Consider the following 19347-nt stretch of genomic DNA (forward strand, 5'->3'; position numbering starts at 1 on the left):
GCCGCGCATCCTTTCACCTCCCTCTTTACATCGCTCCCTTTCTCAGCTCATTCCCGCAGCTCGGAGCCCCGCAAAGCACCGCGCCGGGATCCGCGCCTGCGCGCTGCCGCCTCCCCGCGGCCCGGGGGCGGAGGGAGCGGTGCGGCTGCGCGGCCGCAGTGGTAGCGGATCCCGCAGCGTCGCCGCCCCGCGGGGAGCCGGGCAGGGCCGGGGGTGGGGCGGGTTGGAGCGGGTTGGAGCGGGCGGAGGACGCGCTCGGGGCGGCCGGAGGATCGCAGGATGTCGGCGACGCTCTACGTGCTGTCCACGCTGGGAGGATACGTCCTCACCTCGGCGCTGCTCCTCAAGTGCCCCGGGCTGCTCCACCGGCCCAAGCGGCAGCGTTTCCGCTGCCGGCACATCTCGCACCGAGGCGGTGAGTGGGGCGAGGGGCACGGGGGGGTCCCTTATTGCTCCGCGCTGCCCCTCCGGGCGGGTCTCGGCCGAGCCGTGCCCGCGGCGCGCCGCTCTCAGCCTGCCTCCCCCCGCCTAATTTTAGGTGCCACCTGCTGACCAACGCTTCGTTTCAGAGCCGAATTAATCTCCCAGGGCCGGCCGTGTCACCCGCCATCAGCTCCGTGCCGTGTTTCCCTTCTCCGGGCGCTGTGTTGCCGATCCCGGCTCCGGCAACGCGGGGATCGCTCCATCCTCGGCGGCCCTCGGCGCCGCTCCGCCGCCGGGATGAGCGCGGGGATAAAAGCGCTCCGCCAAAAGACCCCGAAATCCTCGGGACGTTTTGGGCTGGGGGTTGTTTTTCCTCCCTACCTTCTGCAAAGGGGAAACTACAGAGCAGGTTTCGTCCCCGCTGTGTGCTGGTGGGGGTCGGCGCCGAGCCTTGCTCCGTGGGTAGGAGCACCTGCCGTTGTCTCGTCGGGTTTTGCCCTAAATTCGGTGCGAGGTGCTTTGGATGTGCTTTGTGTGGGGGTCTGAGTGCAGTCCCATCTGTGACCGCCACTGTGAGTTATTAAAGCACACGACGCAGGGCTCCAAAAGCTTTTCCTGCTTGGATTTCTTTCATTTGCTGTATGGGACACCCTGAGCTTCGTTAGGATTCATCACCTTCAATATAGCACAAAGCAAGCCTTGCTCGGCACGTGTCTGCTGCTTATTTCCTGCTGGGCAGGTAATTTTGATTGCCGCCCATTCATTAATTGGGAAGCCATCGCAAACTTGTGGGTGACTTTGCAGGCACTCGGTGTGACCTCCTTTAGCTGCTTTTGTGCTGCAGCCTCAGCTCAGACACAGCCCTGAGCCCCTGGGGGGGCACTGAGAGCCACGAGAAGGGCAGGAAAGCTTTCCCTAAAGGGAGTGTTGGCACACGGAGACAAAGTCCGGCTCTCGGAGCTGCCCTGTGTCTGTGTGAGCAGCAGGAGCACACCTGGGTGCAAATACAGCCCTGAGTGACGTCTGGGCCGCGTTGCTCATCGCCTGCTGCAGGGCTGAGGATCGCTTACATTTCATACCCTGCAGTGTTTACCTCGGGATGGATTCCTGTGTGACTCTGCAGCTCATCGTGCTGCAGCTTCGCATGCAGTGTCAGGTTTCCTATTGCATTGCTCCAATTGACTGCAGAGCTCCAGGTAACACTTGTTTGACTTTTTCCTCCCCGAGGTGAGGCTTTGCATGCCTTGGTTTGGCTCCTTTCTTCATGCAGGACTCTCTTATCTGAGTTTATGGTTCCTCTTTCATACAGGAGCCTTCTTATCTCAGTTCATAGTTCCTCTGTGGATTCATCCCTGAGTTATTTCTTTACTTTTGAAATTGCTCATTGCCAGGGTCAATAGTGAGATCCTGATTCTCTGTGCTGGACTCCTCTATCAGCAGCAGCTGCACAGACCTGATGGCAGAGCTGTTGTTTGACCCAGGTGGCATTCTCAGACCCTGCCCAGTTATGAGTACATCCAAGGATGGAGGCTCTATAGGCTCACTGGGCAACCTGTGCCGGTGTTTGATCGCTCTTCCAATAAGAGGGTTTCTTTTTCCATATGCTTAAAGTGAATCCCAGGGTTTCAGTCTGCTCCCGTTGCCTCATGGCAGCTCAGTGGTGCCCCATGGCAGGGCTGGCTCAGCCTTCATCCCGTTGGGTGTTTGTACTTAGGGATAAGATCTGCCCTGGGCCTCTCTCCTCCAGGCAATGATCCCAGCGCTCTCAACCACGGATCTCTCACTGCTAAACTTTCACAGCCCTTCTCTGGTAGTTGCACATCTCACTTGTACTGAAGAAACCAGAGTTAGTGAGGGTCATTTTCTTGAGCCGGTGGCTGACTTTGCCTCACTCGTGTCCCACTGGGATGCTTGCAAAGCTCGCTTCCCTTTTCTGAGAGCGGCCTACAAAAGCCATCTTGCTGATGTGCAGCTCCCATTTCAGCTGATGTCCGAGTGCTGTTCCTCATTTCCCCATAGCACAACTCAGGCTCTTTGCTTCCAGCTGCTTTGACTCCCCACCCCGCTCTGCCCAACGCACCATTTGTCACAGGAGCCATCAGAAATCTTCTTTCTCTACATTTCTGCCCATAAATGTTGGGATAAAGTTCTGGCTGCGGTTTTCTTTCCCTCTCTCCCAGCTCAGGCTGCAGGGCTGTATTCTCACAGTTGATACCTTATCTAAAACCTTTTAATCGTAGTTAATTTATAACTAATACTCTGTGTGCTGTGCGGGGCTTTCCTGTCTGTTAGGCACTTATCAGAGGTGTCTGATGCGATTCTCATGCTCTCCTTTATCCCTTCTGCCATTTAACCTCTTCCTAATGTTAAAGCCAAACTTCATCAAACATCCCTGAATGCCAAACTGCAGAAGCTGCAGTGGGTTTGCCATATGTTAAACCACAGAGGTTTGGCTATTTGGATTCTACCAATTAAGCCTCTCTGTAAGCTTACCAGCACAGGTAACCCGATAAAAATAGCTGTATATTGCTAGTTGTGTGCACATAGAATTGCATCGCTTTACTGGCTAAACACAGCCGTAGGTAAGTGTGTATTGGCAAATAGGCAGGGCCTTCTGCAGCTCCTGTAATTGCTGTTTACAGAGCCTGTCCTTCCTCACTGCAGAGTAGTTGGGATTTGCATAGATATCCTTCCTGGTTGCTCTCTGTAGCTTCCTGTAGTTCTGCTTCTCCATAGGTAGCACCTTTGTGAGGCAGGGAGGAAGGCACAGCCCCCACCACGCTGATGCTTCAAAGGCTTTTATGTGAGGAATGATGAGTTGCAGGGTTTATTTCTGCCAGAGAGAGAAATGAATTTGCTTCCCTTTTCTCCTCTGGAGTTTATGTGCTTCATTCCCCGTGTGTGAGACCCCCCCCCTTTGCAGCAGCATTGCCCCTTGCTGGCAGGTTGGAGCTGTTTCAGGAGCACTGACAGAAGAGGTGTTAAGTTTGCTCAAATAAATGCTCTCATTTGTGTATTCAAAGTATGCAAATCCAAGGTGTCAGCCTTGACCCTCAGCTCTGACTTCATCCTCGTTCCTCAAGATGTGTTTCTAATCTGATAACTTCGTATTTCTTTGCTCTATTGAGGTGAAGGAAAGACTTTCACCGCCTGTTCTTGTTGTTTTTCTAGGTGCTGGGGAGAACCTGGAGAACACGATGGCAGCCTTTCACCAGTGAGTACAGATGGAACCTGTATGTCTGTACCTGTGGTGTCCTCATTGTCTTTAATGAGTGAAGTAATCACTGATGATCTGACTTCCACCACTTTGGGTTACGGCCCTGAAGTCATCTCCTGTGGATGACTTGCATGGGTTGCTTAACGTTGCTCTCATTTCCCATGAGGAAATCTGGGGCCTCGTTGCTTCATCTTCCAGCAAATTAAACAGTGGCGCTTCCACGTGTGATGGAGGTTCCACCTGCTGGGTTATCGTTTTGAAGCTCTTTTTGTAAGTAGCACCACATGCTTTTTTTACCTTCTCAGAAGGTATTTCAGATCAGTGTAACCAATGTGCTGCTGCCCTTCAGCTCCTCTGAGTTTCGGCTGCTGCTTGCACTGCTCTCCATGCTCTGCGGTTTAATGGCGTTCATTTCCTTCCTCTGTACAGAAGGTTAAGAATTCACCTCCCACCAGGACTGCGACTGAAGTCTTAATGTTAACGAACTTAATATGCCGTCTGTAAAGCTATTAAGGAAGGCTCCAGTTATGTTTTCTCCCTGCTCACACATAATTCTTTTGCACAATGTGTGAAAGCCTCTTATCTACGGGTTCGCAATCGAGTTGGTACTGGAAAGCCCTTTAAGCCTCCAAGCATTTAAGAAGCAGTGCATTCTAACAGCATTCTCAACAGCCCTTGGAAAAAACAGCACATCAAAAACCACAGCTGCCAAAGAGCAGCAACCAAATCATGTGGGCTCCTCTTTGTTCCTTATGGGGCTGCTGTTTGGGTTTAACTGCGTGGAGTGGGCTCAGCAGTCTGCGCTGTGCCTTGCAGGCAGAGCTTTGCCAGCTTCCCCATCCAAACAGTGCCATTGAAAGTGCTGCAGTCTTTTCTATCTCCATGGAAGCTGAGCAGAGCTGTGTTTGGCTCCTGCCTGCCTGCCTCGCTCCAACTCTGCTACGACGCTTTCAGAAAGTGCTCCTTTTTCAACCATGTCTTCATCATGATGTAGGATCACATTGGTTTAATATGGACAGAGCTCTTAAAAAGAAAAGTTAGGCCACAGCTTATTTGTATTTGATTCTCAGAGGTAAACTCTGTTAAGGGCTGTCCTGGGACTCAGATCACGCTGTGTAATAACACCGCTTCTGTTCTGACCACTTTAATTACTTTATGGTCATAGAGTAACACATGCTCTGAGGTCCAGATCAGTCTTAAACCGATCACAGCTGCCAGTTGCAAATAGCATCACTGCGTTCTGGAGAGCAATTAGCTCTTTGTGCCAGAGTGGTTAAAAACATCCTTGTGGATTTGTTGGGCTCTTTTTTACCACTGTTCACTGCTGTGAATGCTTCTGGTTTGAGATTTTAGAGTAATTGTTGTGCAGTGTCTTAAAGTACCTGGGGCTCTGGCACAAAAGATATCCCAGCAGTTCACTCACTGACAACTGTCCTTATTGCAGACATGGAGGGTAGTGCTGTCCTGACAGGAAGCTGCTAAGTAAACTCTCCAGATATTTTTATCTTGCTTCATTTCCATTTCGTTTTATGATCAGGCTTGGTTTAGAGAGAGAGTTTTAAGCACTGTGTTTACAGCAATGAAAGTTCCTGGTCAGCTCAGCATTTACAAAGCCCCTTGTGCTTTATTAGACATGTGCCATGGCATGAAAACAGTTGAACTTCAATGAGCAAAGAGCTCTGCCATCCTGTTGTGCTTTACAACCTCAGCTCTGCTGTGCTTGGATCAGAACACGTTTTACTGGACCTGGAGCCTTCTCTGTGGTGAGACAGATCTCACACTGGTAGAGCCGATGATCCATTAAAGATGGTACAGAGCTGTAGAGCCAATGATCCATTAAAGAGTGCTATTTCTATATGTTGAGTGGTAGGCTGCAACAAAGTGCCAAGGCTCCCAGTCCAAATCCCAGCTCTGATTCACAGTGCTTTGTTTATTCTTGCATCAGCTTTCTGCTGCAATAGAGTTGTTTGTTCCTTGCTAGGCACTACAGTTGTGAGGATTCGTTGCATCATAAAGCATGCAAAGTGCCTTCGCTGAGATTAGTTCAGCTGAATAACACACATGTGTTAGGCCTGGACCTGTACAAAGTATATGTGTGCCTCAAGGCAGGCTTCTTTGCTTCCAGTGCTGTTAACATAGGGACGGACATGCTGGAGCTGGACTGTCACCTGACCAAAGATGAGCAAGTGGTCGTGTCCCATGATGAGAACCTGAAGAGATCGACAGGAGTCGATGTCAACATATCTGACCTCAAGTACTCTGTAAGTTGGAGGAACGTTTTAGTGCTCAGTGATGCTTAGGAGTGTGTTTGTAGAATGGTTGGGGTGGGCAGGAAGGCTGTGTGTGCATGCAGAGCTTATGGAGGGGAAGCTCAGCCTACAAGTTCTCTGCCTTATTCAGCAGCAGGTAGCAGAGCTCCAAGGATGCCACGTAGTTCCAGACTGAAGGAACAAAATGCACAATTGGTGTTTAGGCAAGAAATAGAATTGATTAATTTTGTCTTTAAAGGCAGTTTACGTGGCTTATGAGTTACAATTTCTATGTGTTCTTCAAGGAGAGTCGTGATGATATCCCTGCATTAAGTTAGAGGTGTGTTGTTTTTTGTCCCTTTAAGGAACTTCCACCGTATCTCTGCAAGTTGGACGTCACGTTTCAGAAAGGTGAGCTTTTGTCTTCTGATGCTTCAGTTTGCAGTCCTGGTAACTCATTTTCCATATGGCAACGTCGTATTTTGGTGAAGGGAGTGGAGAAGTGTGTGTTTGCTTCTATCAGGATCCGGACAGGAGGAGGGTCAGAAAGCAGATACAACCATTTTGGTGATGTGTGGTGACCCACAAGCAGCTTCAGACATTAAAACTGGGAGGATTTGGCCATCTGTCCCCTCTGCTCGAGGAGTGCTTCTGTGGTGCGCTCTCCTAGAAGGAAAGATTCTTCTGGTTGCATTTAGTCTGTATTGGCAGCTGAGCCCATGTTGGCTCGTTCTGAGTTTTAATGATGCCTGCACTCCTGCTGTTGCAAAAATAACGACTAAATCTCATGCAGTTTGGACCTAAATACCAAACTTATGTGAGTTATGGTGACTGAGACATTTGTCTTAGTACGTTTTCCTTGTAGGAATGAGCTTTTCACAATTACTTACAGCTGTGGCTGAAGTTGGTGCTGGTGTTTCGTTGGATGGTTGATTTAGTATGGAAAATGTGCTTATTTCTGTGTGTTGCTTTTCCTGTTAAGATAATAAACGCTCTGACAGCTCAGCTTTTGCCTGCAGTATGTCATGAATGGCCACAGCAGCAACGACTCTCTTGTTTCCCCAGAAAGTCACTCTGAGGGCAAAGACAACCGCATCCCTCTCCTGAAGGAGGTGTTTGAGGCCTTTCCACAAACTCCTGTCAACATTGACATCAAAGTGAACAACAACGTGTTGATCAGGAAGGTGCGTGACAAGATGTGAGGCTGAACAGTGTGTGAGGACGTTGGAGTTCCAAAATAGATTCTTGGAGTTAAAGTCTTCTTAGAACATGGATTTCAGTGCTAGCATCCTTCATGTTAGATCTTGTGCCACATACGAAATAATGTGGAACACAGAGATGGAGTGCAAGATCTAACCATGTCAGCAGACAACGGGAGAGCCCCTGATGTTGTCTATCTGCACATCATTAGGGCCTTTGGCTCTGCTTCCTATGACATCCTTCTCTCTTCATCCTGAGTGCAAAGTAGTGTAATGATCTTAAAATGGGAGAGGATGTAGAAGATCTATCATTCCTGTGGTGATGTATGTAGTAAAAAAAAAAGCAATTTAAATTAGAATTCAATTATTCTGCAGGTAATAGTCAAGGAAAGCACGTTGGGTTTCTGCTTTTTGGCTTCTATATTGCAGGTCTCAGAGCTGGTGAGTCAGTATAAACGAGAGCATTTGACAGTATGGGGGAACGTCAGTTACGAGGTGGTATCCAAGTGTCTGAAGGAGGTAAGAGTGGATCCATCTGAGTTTTGTTCTTGTCCTCTTGTTGCTGTGTGATGACGTGTACAAAAAGTACCCCGTAAATCAAGGCTGATGGAGCCATGCCAGACTTCTGGTAGTGATCTAAAATCTTTCATTAGTGTTGTAAACCCAATAAAAACTGTTAGAATAAATCAAGTGTAGTTAGCAACCATCTATTCCGCAGTGCAGCCCTTAGGGAATAAAGCTGAATTGTTTTATATATAATATATTATTATTATTATTATTTATATAATATATATATAGTAAAATGTATATATATGTGTATGTGTATGTATATGTATATATACATATATATATATATGGGATCTTATGATTTTTATGCCAGAACCTCCTGTTGCCCAGGGTTGTGCATCATTCATCTGATGCAAAAGCAATTCTTATGAAGATTGCTTGTTGTATGTTTCTTTTTATTGAAGTAATGGGTGTTGATATTAGTTGCTGTTCACTTATATTGGCACGAAGCTGTAACTGCTGTTCCTTTTTGTGCTAAGAAATTATACAGTTTTGAAGTAAATGGATTTATGCTTATTCCAGTGGGAAACTGATAAAGGTATCTTAACCACAGTGAGGTGTAACTGTTCATTCCTGGTCCTGCAGAATGCTGACATTCCCATCATCTTCTGTTTGCAACGTGTCCTTCTGCTTCTGGGCCTGTTCTACACTGGTCTGCTGCCATTCATTCCTTTCAAGGAAGAATTCTTGGAAATCCCCATGCCTTCCATCATCCTCAAGTGAGTTGGAGTTGGTTGGTGGTGCCTCACTATAACACAAGTGGGCAGCCATGGCAGCTGTCCTTTAGGTGGAAAGGGTGATTGTAAAGAGGATGTTCAGTATCTTTATAGTGTCTATCCCAGGAGAGAACAAATAGTATTTATTTCCTGTTAGGAAAGGTGTTTTTGGGTATTCATAAATGAAAGTTATGCAAGTTTTGTGGTCCTCTATGTTTAATGTGTCTCTTGCCTGCTCTGGGTTAAGCTATTGTCATGTTGGGTACTTGTACATATCAGTGCTTGATAGCATCTCCTTCTATACCACCTTCAGACAGCTGGTGCTATTCAGATAGCAGTACATTGCAGTGCTGGACAAATAACTGGTTTTTGCACATTTCTTCTTCTATCTTAGATATGGAAACAGAACAAATTAGTTTAAGGCTGAGGGGAAGTCAGAACTGAGGTAGATCTGAGATTTCCCATGCCCTGTTTCTCATACCGTGCTGAAAATGTAACACCCATCTCTGCACTCTGTTAAGTGTGGCACATTTCTCTTCTGTAACCCAGTTCTAAGTCCCTGTCTTGAAGTGAAAGGGAAATTACTGCTCTGAGGAACGGCAGGACTAATTCATCATGTTTCTATTGCAGGAACATCTCAGTACTTTAACCAGCGCTCTGCTAATTTTTTATCCTCTTCCTCAACAGGCTGAAAGAACCAGAAAAGATGTCGAGAAGCCAGAAATTTATTATCTGGCTGGCTGACACGTAAGATTTTAATCTTATTAAATGTTTAATCATATTTAGTTTCAGTATTGACACTTGGCTTAAGAAGCGAAGAGCAAATGATTGCGATGGGTGCTTGTTGGGTTGGCATTTCTTTCAGATTCTTCCAGTCTTTTTGTTCCTCTACACTTATTTTGCCTTCTTGCACACACACAGAAACACACCGAGATACAGGAACAGTGCAGAGTATTCCAGTGCGACTTAAAATACTTGAGTGTGGGTTCAGTTGTTTGCCATGCAGGCAGACGCACAGCTCTGTTGTGTTTCACAAGGCTGTGGTTGCTTCCTGGTGTTGTCAGAGGAGATGCTGTTTGGTTCACACAGTGTGTTGCATTTTAAGGCTATTTGTGCTTCAGAAGGGAACTTGGACACTTGCAGAAGACGCAGTGAGTGCTGCTGCTGCTTCTGGGTTTGCCATCTGTTTGCTTTATTAAGTGGCAAATCAGTAGAGTTCTCTCATCTTCTGATGTAAAGAACGCAAATCTCATCTGAAGGCAAAGGGATCGGGGTATTGGCCATCATACAGGGGTGTATCTGCACAAGGAAGGAGGATTTGATCTTCAGAACACTGATACAAATGCCCATTATTAATTCAGGCTGGAAATGTTAGGTGGGCTCGAGTTGCTCAAGCTTTCTGCAGTTGACTTTTTAATCCCTTTCTTGTGAAAACCATTGAATCTAAATGATCTATGGAGACTGTGTTACAGAACATTTAATTGGTGTTAAAAATCCCATCTATGCTCCTTGTTCTTGAACAAATGTCTTTCTCTGTTCTGCAGACTGCTAATGAGGAAAGCGCTTTTTGACCACCTCACTGCTCGGGGCATTCAGGTACAGTGTGGCAAAGCTATAGGAAACCTGCTTTAGGTCTGGGGAGAATCTGAACAAGGTAGACGTGGCCTTAAGATGGGTTCGTGTTCTCTGTCCTTTTCTGTGAGGGTTATTTCAGTTCAAATCCTTTGTAGAGCTACATAAACCTGAAGCAAATCTTCATTATTTTGGGAAGGTGGACAAACTTGAGCTACAAAAATGTTCAAAGCTGCATTCCTGATTGGGGCTTTTATTGACTTTTGGAGATGCCTGAAGATTCGGGTAACACCAGAGTTAAATTCAGCCAGAAAATGCCTTCCCACGCACTGTTTGCCTTTGAAGAAGGATACATTGGAGTGCTTTGGCATCACAGTGTAATGGTTTTAATACATGTGGCATCATCTCTGTCACATATGAAACAATCCAGGTCAGCAGCCGCTACTCTTTATTTGAGTGTTTCCTGCTATAATGTATCCTCCCGTATTGCAGGTATATATTTGGGTACTGAATGAAGAACAAGAATACAAGAGAGCGTTTGATCTGGGAGCAACCGGAGTCATGACAGACTATCCAACAAAGCTCAAGGAGTTTTTACACAACTACCCCGTGTAAATACAGGACAACAAGGAAGACTTTGCAGAACAGATGGAGCCAAGACATTTAATCAAAAAATAAGTCGAGCAACGTACCCAAATCACGTTGTTTGGAAGGTGATCCTTGACCTTGTCAGGTCGCTACCTAATGTAAAGGCTGTCTATTTATTTTAGGACTTTAATGACATAGTTTACGTTTGTAAATAGATCATGTAGCAAAGGTGCACTTCACTAATAGCCCTGACTAAGAAGAAAGTTGCTGGATAGGATACCTGTAGATAATAAGTGTTGTTTGACCAGTCACAAGTGTTCCTAAGCAGACGTCAAGGCACGCTGATGACTCCAGTTATATTGTAGTGTGCAGAAACCGAAGGGTTTCTGAAAGTGTACCCTTTGTGTGCGTATTGCTAGTGTTGCTTTTACTTTTCAGGTGACTTGTAGGGTGGGAAAGAGAAGCAACGCCCAGGAGAAATAGAAAGCAGAACCTGTGGACGGCCAGGCAGTTCAGCCTGCAAAGTGTAGTAAAAGCAATCACTTTTTACTCTCCTTCTGGTTTTTTGTCCCCAAACCAAAACGAACCCACTTGGTCAGTGTAGGTTTACTCAGTTATTCTTACTGATAAGAATGTTGAGCTCCACTTCCAGCTGTTATTTAGACTTCTTTTTGATGTGATGGTAATACAGTGACTCACTGGTCAAGGTCCAGACACAGCGTTTATGCTTGATGCTGAGTTTGCTTCGTTCTTCTGCAAGGATCTTGCTTTGCCCCCTGGTTCTGAGCTGCCCATCAGGCTGCCATGGCCTGGCAGGGAGCTTCCCAGAGAGGAAGGTTGCACTCGGTATAGATTACACTTCCTTTGAAATGCTCTTTTCACAAAGGAAACCGATGCCGTAGGAGTCTTTTGCACTTTCATAGTTCTGACACCTCTTGGCTCGGATAATGGGAAGCTGTTTTTTTGGATGAGGGACCAAAGAAGATTTCACATTTGGTCAGGAGTAAAAGGTTTGTTGTAAATGAATTCACCCAAAGGAGACGTGTTTATGTGCCTGTAAAAGGAGCAGATATCAGTCTAGGATGTCTGTAAGTTTTAGTCTTTTATTCTCCACATTCAATATTGATGAGGTTTATTGGCATGGACTCAGAAGTCATTTTACCAGTAAAAGTCATGGGATGGGGAAGGATAGGAATGTATTTATAGAAGCTGAGTGCTGTTCTGCCCCTCTGAACAGATGCTCTGTCGGCCTGTGATGCCTCTGCACTTTGGTGTTGTCATGTTAGGGTTTTTCAGAAAGAATTTGGCTGTTTTAGCTTAATTATTCACCATGATATGTGTAGAGCCCAGCCGTCAGGTGGTACTGCTGGAACACAGCTGTCATGTAGTGATGATGGTATCTAATTCCTTACAGACCTAAATGATCTCATTTAATGATCAACGCAGTAGCCAGAACAAGAGAGAGATTCACTGCAAGATAAACTCATTGTTCTAAAAGTTTGTAAAGTAATGAATTTATTCCCTTCCAGTCTCAGACTCGGAAGGGCTCCTGTTTCACCTGTACCTGTAGTCATGGAGCACCTTTGCTATTTCATTATGCCCAGCCGTGGTAGAATGTCAAGTCCATCTGAACAGATAACATTGGTTTGTGTTGTGCACAGTCACATTTGTGCAATGTCCATTTAAGAAAAGGGAAGTTCCTTTCCAAGGAGTTCTTACGGATGAAGTAGAAGACGTAACTGTATTTTACAGTTTAATTGAATGTGTGATAGTGGTGGCAAGTGAGTTAATGGTGTCCTTCTCAATGTCTGCCTACTTAAGATGGCTGTAGATTCAATTTCCTTTTGATTTAATCAGGCTTGTTGTATATTGAATGGCTGAGAGGAAAATGGAACTTCCTACCTGCTCATAGGAATAAGGATTACATGATTTATCATGTGCTGTGCTTCTTGTTTCCACTCCAGACCAGTTATGCTGGTCAGGTAACTGCTAATAATCAGTCTAGTCGTATTATTTCTCCCTGTTTTCTAATATTCACAGAATAGTTTCAGAATAGGCTTCATGTGGATCTCAACAGGCAAATGAAACACCCTCCCTGTTTGAATTTGGCTTACATCATTTTTTCCCCTTAAGTTTTCCCCATTGCTGTGTAAGCAAACTGTTTTGCTTTATTCCGTATTGACTGACAAAACACTGCTATTAAAATGGACTTTATTTTCACACTATAAGCTGCCCGTTTTGCTGTAGCAGTGCTGTTGGGAACTTGTGCCTTCAGAGATGCTCAACACATTCTTCAACCGCTGCTCTTCCTACATCTGCTGTAGCTTTTGCTGTTCATACATGAGCTCTCTTAGTGATAGATCTGCTGCTTAATACCTGAAGTTTAAAGATGATACGTGGAAAGGAGGGGCTCAGTGCTGAAAAAAAGACCCACTGAATTTGTTCCATCACTCATTTGGACCACAGTAAAGGAGCTGAAGTTCGATCTCTTGAGACAGACGGAGCTGATTGGAAGAAGCCACGAATCTGAGCACCAGTTCACGATAGGCCCCAATAACTGCATGTAACAAAACGACATGGAACTGAAGGATGTTTGTCAGACACTTGTTCTGAATTGCTTTATTTGAATGTTCCATAACCTGCTGTGGGATTTCACAACCACTTGGACAGAAAACCACTTGTCGAGGTCTTGCTCAGCCGTCCAGAAGGATGCTCAGTTCATCTCTGCCTCCCAGGAGAGGTTTCTTATTTTCCCTTTGGGTAATTTTAACTCTTAAGTATTGTTTAATACGTACCGTGTTCTCAATCTTTTGCTAAATACTTTATGTATGAAGGATGATGATGCTTGTATTCCATGCACTTTTAATCTGCAGAAACAGTTTTGGACCTCACTAGCTGAAAACCTGTGATTTTTATTTCTTATAAGGAAAGATTGATGCTCTTGAAATGTGGCACATCCAGATATCTTTGCTCATGAAAGATCTACAACTAAATACCACTTCCTTGTGAATTCTTTGTCTGGAGTGTGATTTCTGTTCTGATACTGTGCTGAGACTGCAGTAAACTTCCAAATCTCAATGGTGGCCTTTGGATGGATGCTCAGAAAAGGAGGTCTTTTGACATACGCTGAATTACTTGGGGATTTTTGGCCCTTATGTTGGTCTTCCCATAGTAACCATAGCATCTGCCACCATATATGGCTGAACCGAGGAGGTAAGCCTGCCTCCTGTGTGCAAAGCCTTCAGTAACAAACATCTGAGATCAGTTCCTATTTGATTTATGAATGTTTCCTCTGCTCCCTCCAAGTACGACTGCAGCTTTCCTACCGGGCTGCCATTGATTTACATTTAGTGCTGGGTATTAAGGTCAGAGCCTCGAGGCTCTGTATTAGCTAAGAGGTGAAGCAGGCTTTTTGTAAGCAACAGCGTTTAGTAACCTGGAAAGAATTCAGGCAGGCCGATGGGAGGCGGCTGCTCTTCGTGTCCCAGCGCTCCCGCCCGCACCTGTCGTACCTGCGTTGGCCGCCAGGGGGCGCCGCAGCCCTGCGGGAACCCAGCGGGGCCGGACAGCTGCTGGCAGCTCCGCGCTGGTTACGGAGCGAGCAGCGGCTGTGTGTTCGTTGGTGCTGCGAGTGGGGAAAAACCTTTCGCTGCTGGTAGATGAAAGCGCCTTTCTTTGCTCAGTACCCGAAGGTGTTGCTTTGAGCTGCCTGAAAAGGCTTGCGGCGCCCTCGTTGTATAACCGAAGAAGCAGAGGCGTGCTCGAGCGAAGCATCTCGATTCGCAAGGCCGGCAGCATCAGCTGCAAGCAGGATTTGCTGTTAACAGATCCTATGGCTGAGAACCTCCTGGATAACCGGCCTTTTCCACGTTAATCTCGCTAACAGCCCCGGATCGGGCTCAGATCGGTACTAAAAGGCCTCACTGCAGCGGGGAGGACCCGCCGTGCCTGCGCCTTTAAGAGGAAGCGGCGCTGTTTGTTATTCCCCCTCCGCGCTGCACGCCGCACCGCCAGCGCCGCTCCTATTGGCTGCCGCCGCGCGCTCCTATTGGCTGCCGCCGCCCAGCTGCTGCCTGCGCGAGGCCGACGGCGGCGGGTTGGGGGGGGGCGCTGCGTGCGTCCGAGTCCGAGACGGGGGGGGCGGGAGCGCCCCTCTGCCCCGCGCTCCGATTGGTGGAAAAAAAATGGGCTGCGGCCGCCTGTAACCAATGGACGGGTTGTTGCTATGTGCCAGCGAGAGGCGATTGGTCGGCGGCGGTGCCGCTCGTGGCCGACGGGGAGGGCGGGCGTTCTTATAAAGGGAGGACGCCGGTGGGAGGGGGAGGGCGCTGCGGGGTTGCCTGGTGGCCGCGCTCCGTCTGCGCTGTGGGACGCGTTCCGGTCCGTTCCGGTCCGTTCCGAGGCGGCCGCACCGCGGCGAGTGAGTGCGGCGGGGAGGTGGGCCGGGAGCGGAGGGCGGCGGGAGCGAACGGGCCGAGAGCTGCGCCATCAGCCGCTTCCTCCCGGCCCTCACCGCGGAGGGGCCGCCCCTCCGCACGGCGTCGCCGCCTTCAGCGCCGCGCGTCCCGCTGAGGGGCCCGGAGGGGAACGTGGGGAGGATCGGGAGGGGGACGGGATGGGAAGCGCCGCGATGGAGCACGGCCGGGATCCGCGGCCTCGGCTGAGGCCCGTGGTGCTGGGCGGGGGCTGCGGGGGGTTCCGGCCCCGCTTCGTTGTGAGGGAACCCCGCCGGCTGCTGGGGGCAGCGAAGGGCCGGGCCTTTGTGTGGTGGAGTGTTGGGTTCGGTCCGGAAACACCTTTCGGGGATGGCGGGAGGAGCTGGAGGTTGCGGCGTTGAATCTGGAATCCGAAAGAATCTGTGCTTTATCACCGTCGTGTTTTTAGTTTGTTTCTCAGCTTCAGGTGCGGTTGCAGGTGTAGGAATAGAAGGGTTTTGCCCTCTTGTCCCTACAGCTGAATCTGACCTCGCTGCTCCGTCAGCTCTGCCCGAGCACACCGGGGAGGGCTGTGCGCCGTGCCTGGCCTCACGCAGTGCACACCCGGCGCTGCGCTCCCAATAAGGATTTTCTGCTAATGCGGTTACAGTTACTTAAAGCTTAGGCCGGGTAGCACGGAGAGGGCTTGGCTGAGTTAGGGGGTTGGAAAAGAGCAGATGCTGAGAGCTGCGCTTACGGTGCACGAGAGGATTCTGGATGGGATGTGTTTGGTGACTTCGTGCTTGCAGAGCACCCCTGTGTATTTTGTTTAAGCCTGCACTGTGATGGGATCCACACCTCTGGTTTCCTTTAAGCCCTGTTTGCTGTGTAATGGCAGTGCTTGAATGGGGAATTGAGGGGATGTTCTTTTCTCCTTTTTAAGGGGAAGAAAAAACCCCAAATATTTAACAGTGAACCCTTTGCAGGTAACACTGGGGATAGTGATGATGTCCAGCACTTCTTTATTATTATTATTTAACTTTTCTCGCAGGTTCTCTTTCACGATGCCAGTGTTGGAACAGCTGGCAAAGCTGCTGCTCACTGATCTCCCTTGTGTCCTTTGGATCACAGATCTTGACCAAGTGATTTCCTTGCTGCTTGGTGCGGGCAGTTGAGTCAGGGCTGCTCTGCAGAAGGCAGCGTTGCTACCTGTAGTTCCACATTCCCTCAAAGGCTCATGGATAAATACCTGCTGCTGAGAGAGGATTTAATTAAGAAACTGGTCACTCTGGTGTAGCTTTTTAGAAAGTGGGAGCTCCTCGATCTGGGGTGATGCTGTACGAGCATTACGAGGATTGCGGAGGAGTGGAAAACATTTGTTTATTGTTCTTGCATCATGGTCTTACCTTTTGCCATCTGTGTAAAAGGCTCTTGAAGAAAAGTCAATAAAACCAGGCCCGGTTGTGAGCTGAGCTGGAGAAGCTTTGTTAGCTTGAAATTAAACAGAGTCTTTATTAGGGGTCAGCTGTGAAGCACCAGAAAAGTGGAATTAATGAGTGATCACAACGTGGAGCTTTGAGTGGGAAAATTGAGAGTTATTGAGAGTTATTTCTTAGCTGCTTTGATTGTTGAAGTGCAAGGTAGGATGGCAAAGCAGAATGTGTTTATCAGTTTGAAACCACTGCGAAACACACGGCTTCCTTTCTGTTCTGTAAGCCAGTCCTTTGGTTTGTTCCCTCTTTTCTGTGCTTTGTTAATGCTGAGGTCTTGTCTTCTAGATCTGATGACAGCAACAAAAGGCAAGGGACAGGTTTTCTTTTCCTTCCTGAAGCCAAGGCAGGTCCGCAGAAGAGACCTGACTGCTCTCACTTGAGGATTTTTCATTTCCTTAGAACACATCTTTATCTGGAAGATCAGCACATCAGCTGGTGGTGCGATGCCAGCTGAGCACCCGGACCTCTTCTTACAGAAACAAAGCCTTGCTGTAGTTTGGCCTCTGGTGGGAGGAGAAAATGCTGCCCAGGCAGCGGCCCTGCAGTGTGTGAGCTGGTTGCTCCCTTGTTCTGGTTGTGCCAGACCTGTCTGAGCACCATCACCAGGGCAGGACGTCGCATCGGAAGTGTGGCTGGACTGGCCAAGCCACTTAAGGCTGCAGGAAGTAACGTAATTAATAAGACTTAGCTCTCCCACATCTTGTACCTGACAATCTCCAGTCATTTGACAGTGCTAATTAAAGCTAATCACGCTCCTCTGTTTTTAGTAAATAGCTATTATCCCCACTTCACTCTTGCTTTAATGAATGGCAGTGTCAGGCGATGTGAGTCACTGGCAGTGGTGGAAATGCAACCTGTGCGTGCTGCCTTCCGGTCCTTGGGCCTGGTTACACGTCTGCATGGACGTGGCTTCTCCACGCCTGTTCCAGCATTGTTACAGCATATTAGAAGGAGGGATGTTCTGCTGACTCACAAAAATACGCACCTTTTCAGCTGGCTGTGGTTGCACTCGCGCAGAGCTGATCTCTCCAGGTCTTGCTAAGGCTAAGTTGGAAAAGCTGGGGATGCTTTGAGTTTGCCCTTCAGAGGAGGTTGTGATCCTCTGAGGGGGAAGGCAGAGCCGTGTCAGGGCTGTACTGTCGCTTCTCCTGTTTCACGTTGGCAGCGACTTCATTACGAGGAGAAAAATGTAGCGTGGTGTGACCTGGGGATTGCACAGCTCAGCCGCAGAACTCTGCCAGATTTAAGTTTCACTGATGAAATATTAGTAGAGGATGGCTCAAGCTGTGTGGTATTAAAAACGGATTGTCCAGCCTCACATCCACACACACAAAAAGTTAATTATTAACTAAGAAAAAGATTTAATGAGAATCCCAGGAACTCCCAGCAGAAGCGTTTGTCTGTGGGCACAGAACTATGGGAGACGAGTCAGCTCACATACCTTGGCAGCACTGTGCAGGCTGGTGAGGATATCCAGGAGGAACTGAACCACAGACTGGTAGGGTAACAGCTGACTTGACCATTTAAACTCAGTTTGGTTGTAAAGTATCTCTTGTGTGTGAAGATGGGAGCTGTGTAGGTGCTTTGTGCTGCCAATGGGAATGTGAGCTAGAAGAATGATGGCTGAGCTGCCATGGGAAACAAACGTACCTTGTTAATGTGATGGCTGTTGCATAGAAGGAGGTGTTTCTGAAGGAGGTTGGTCAGAATTTGGGTTGTTATCCATTGCATTAGTCAGGAAAAAAAGGTCTGGTAAAGAGTCATTGACTCTCCCATTGCATGCAGTTCTGGGCAGTGCAAGCCCAAAGCGACAGGGCCTTCTGTTTTGTATGTGTGACATACATGTATATATATACACATATGTACATAGATATATGCATAACTTTAGCAGAGCATAATATCCTCCATGTGCTACCATCGTGTTGAACACACAGCTTTCTTCAGCAGGAAGATGGCTGTGGATTGAGAGCTGCATCTTGCTGTGTGCATGAGCTGTGGCTACTCCCTTGCCATGCTGCATTGGATATACCTGGTCAGTTTGGAGGCAGGATATCCATCCCTCAGTGTGGGATGCTTCTCTTGAAATATAAAGGAGGAAATAGGGAGTTGTTTGTGTTATAAATGGGTTCAGCGTGCAGCTTTTATTTATTTGTGGCACAAGTGGGATTTGCTGGTAGGAGCAAAAGGAAGCGCTGGCTTGTTCCAAATCTATCCAGGCTGCCGTGCTGCTTTCCTTGCATGTATGTGTCCTCCTCCAGCTTGGCAAAGCGATGCTGGCATCTGCTGTGACTGATGGTGGAGCTCAGCCATGACGGGTACCTGCCAGGCGCAGGTGGGCAGCACACGGCTTTGATGCCTGTGGAGCTGCCTGTCCTCAGCAGCGCAGGCTCTTCTGCATTGCAAAGATGCTGCTGCCAGGCAACTCGCAGGCAAGTGGGATGAGAATTCAGGCAGAAGTGTCAGTCATTCTCCTGGCAGAGGCTGAGCCTTGCAGCCCGTGTGCGTGTCGTTTCAGAGGCAGGCCCAGAAATGGTAGCTAATTTTGAAGGCAACCCTGTGAGATGATGTCTGTCTGGCTGTCCTGCATCTTTTTGAACTGATGAAATTGTAGAGAGAAGCATTTTCTGGGTGTTGTGTTTTTTTTTTTTTTCCCTTCCAGATTTATTTTTCTCCCTTGCCTTTCGTTGTGGTGCCCGTAATGCATTGGATCGGGTTGTTTTGAACAGGATGCTTTGTCCTGTTGTGCAGAGAGAGATGAGTTAGCAATTCTGACGCTTGATGGGCCTGAATGGGCTGTAAATAAATCCAGCAAGTTCTGCTAGTCTGCAGCCATGTCTGTACAGCATCTTGCTGAGATGCTTTAACCTGTTTGTTTTGTTAACCTGTTTGGGGGGGGGGGGGGGGAGAG

At 47.9% G+C, this 19347-nt stretch overlaps 2 protein-coding genes across 2 annotated transcripts in view; both read left to right on the plus strand.

Moving 5' to 3' along the window:
• The first annotated feature begins 185 nt into the window (after positions 1–185).
• Positions 186–13541, plus strand: GDPD1 (glycerophosphodiester phosphodiesterase domain containing 1). The gene is made up of 10 exons (XM_072353655.1): positions 186–415; positions 3595–3637; positions 5766–5901; positions 6255–6300; positions 6955–7073; positions 7518–7607; positions 8241–8374; positions 9059–9118; positions 9916–9967; positions 10436–13541. Exons 1-10 carry the CDS (start codon positions 280–282, stop codon positions 10556–10558), a joined length of 939 nt encoding a protein of 312 aa, XP_072209756.1. The 5' UTR covers positions 186–279; the 3' UTR covers positions 10559–13541.
• A 1296-nt stretch (positions 13542–14837) lies between these two features.
• Positions 14838–19347, plus strand: part of YPEL2 (yippee like 2) — a 30086-nt gene continuing 25576 nt past the window's right edge. The window contains exon 1 of the mRNA XM_072353486.1: positions 14838–14951. The gene's annotated coding sequence lies outside the window, so the exon portion shown is untranslated. The remainder of the gene's footprint in view (positions 14952–19347) is intronic.

Source organism: Excalfactoria chinensis, chromosome 19 (genome assembly GCF_039878825.1).
Source record: "Excalfactoria chinensis isolate bCotChi1 chromosome 19, bCotChi1.hap2, whole genome shotgun sequence".
Lineage (NCBI taxonomy): Eukaryota > Metazoa > Chordata > Aves > Galliformes > Phasianidae > Excalfactoria > Excalfactoria chinensis.

Bases quoted from the DNA above. Each gene is read 5' to 3' on its own strand.
- GDPD1 (XM_072353655.1), top strand. From the start codon at position 280: ATGTCGGCGACGCTCTACGTGCTGTCCACGCTGGGAGGATACGTCCTC. The intron at 416-3,594 runs GTGAGTGGGGCG...TTGTTTTTCTAG, and splicing joins GCACATCTCGCACCGAGGCG to GTGCTGGGGAGAACCTGGAG. The intron at 3,638-5,765 runs GTGAGTACAGAT...CTTTGCTTCCAG, and splicing joins ACGATGGCAGCCTTTCACCA to TGCTGTTAACATAGGGACGG.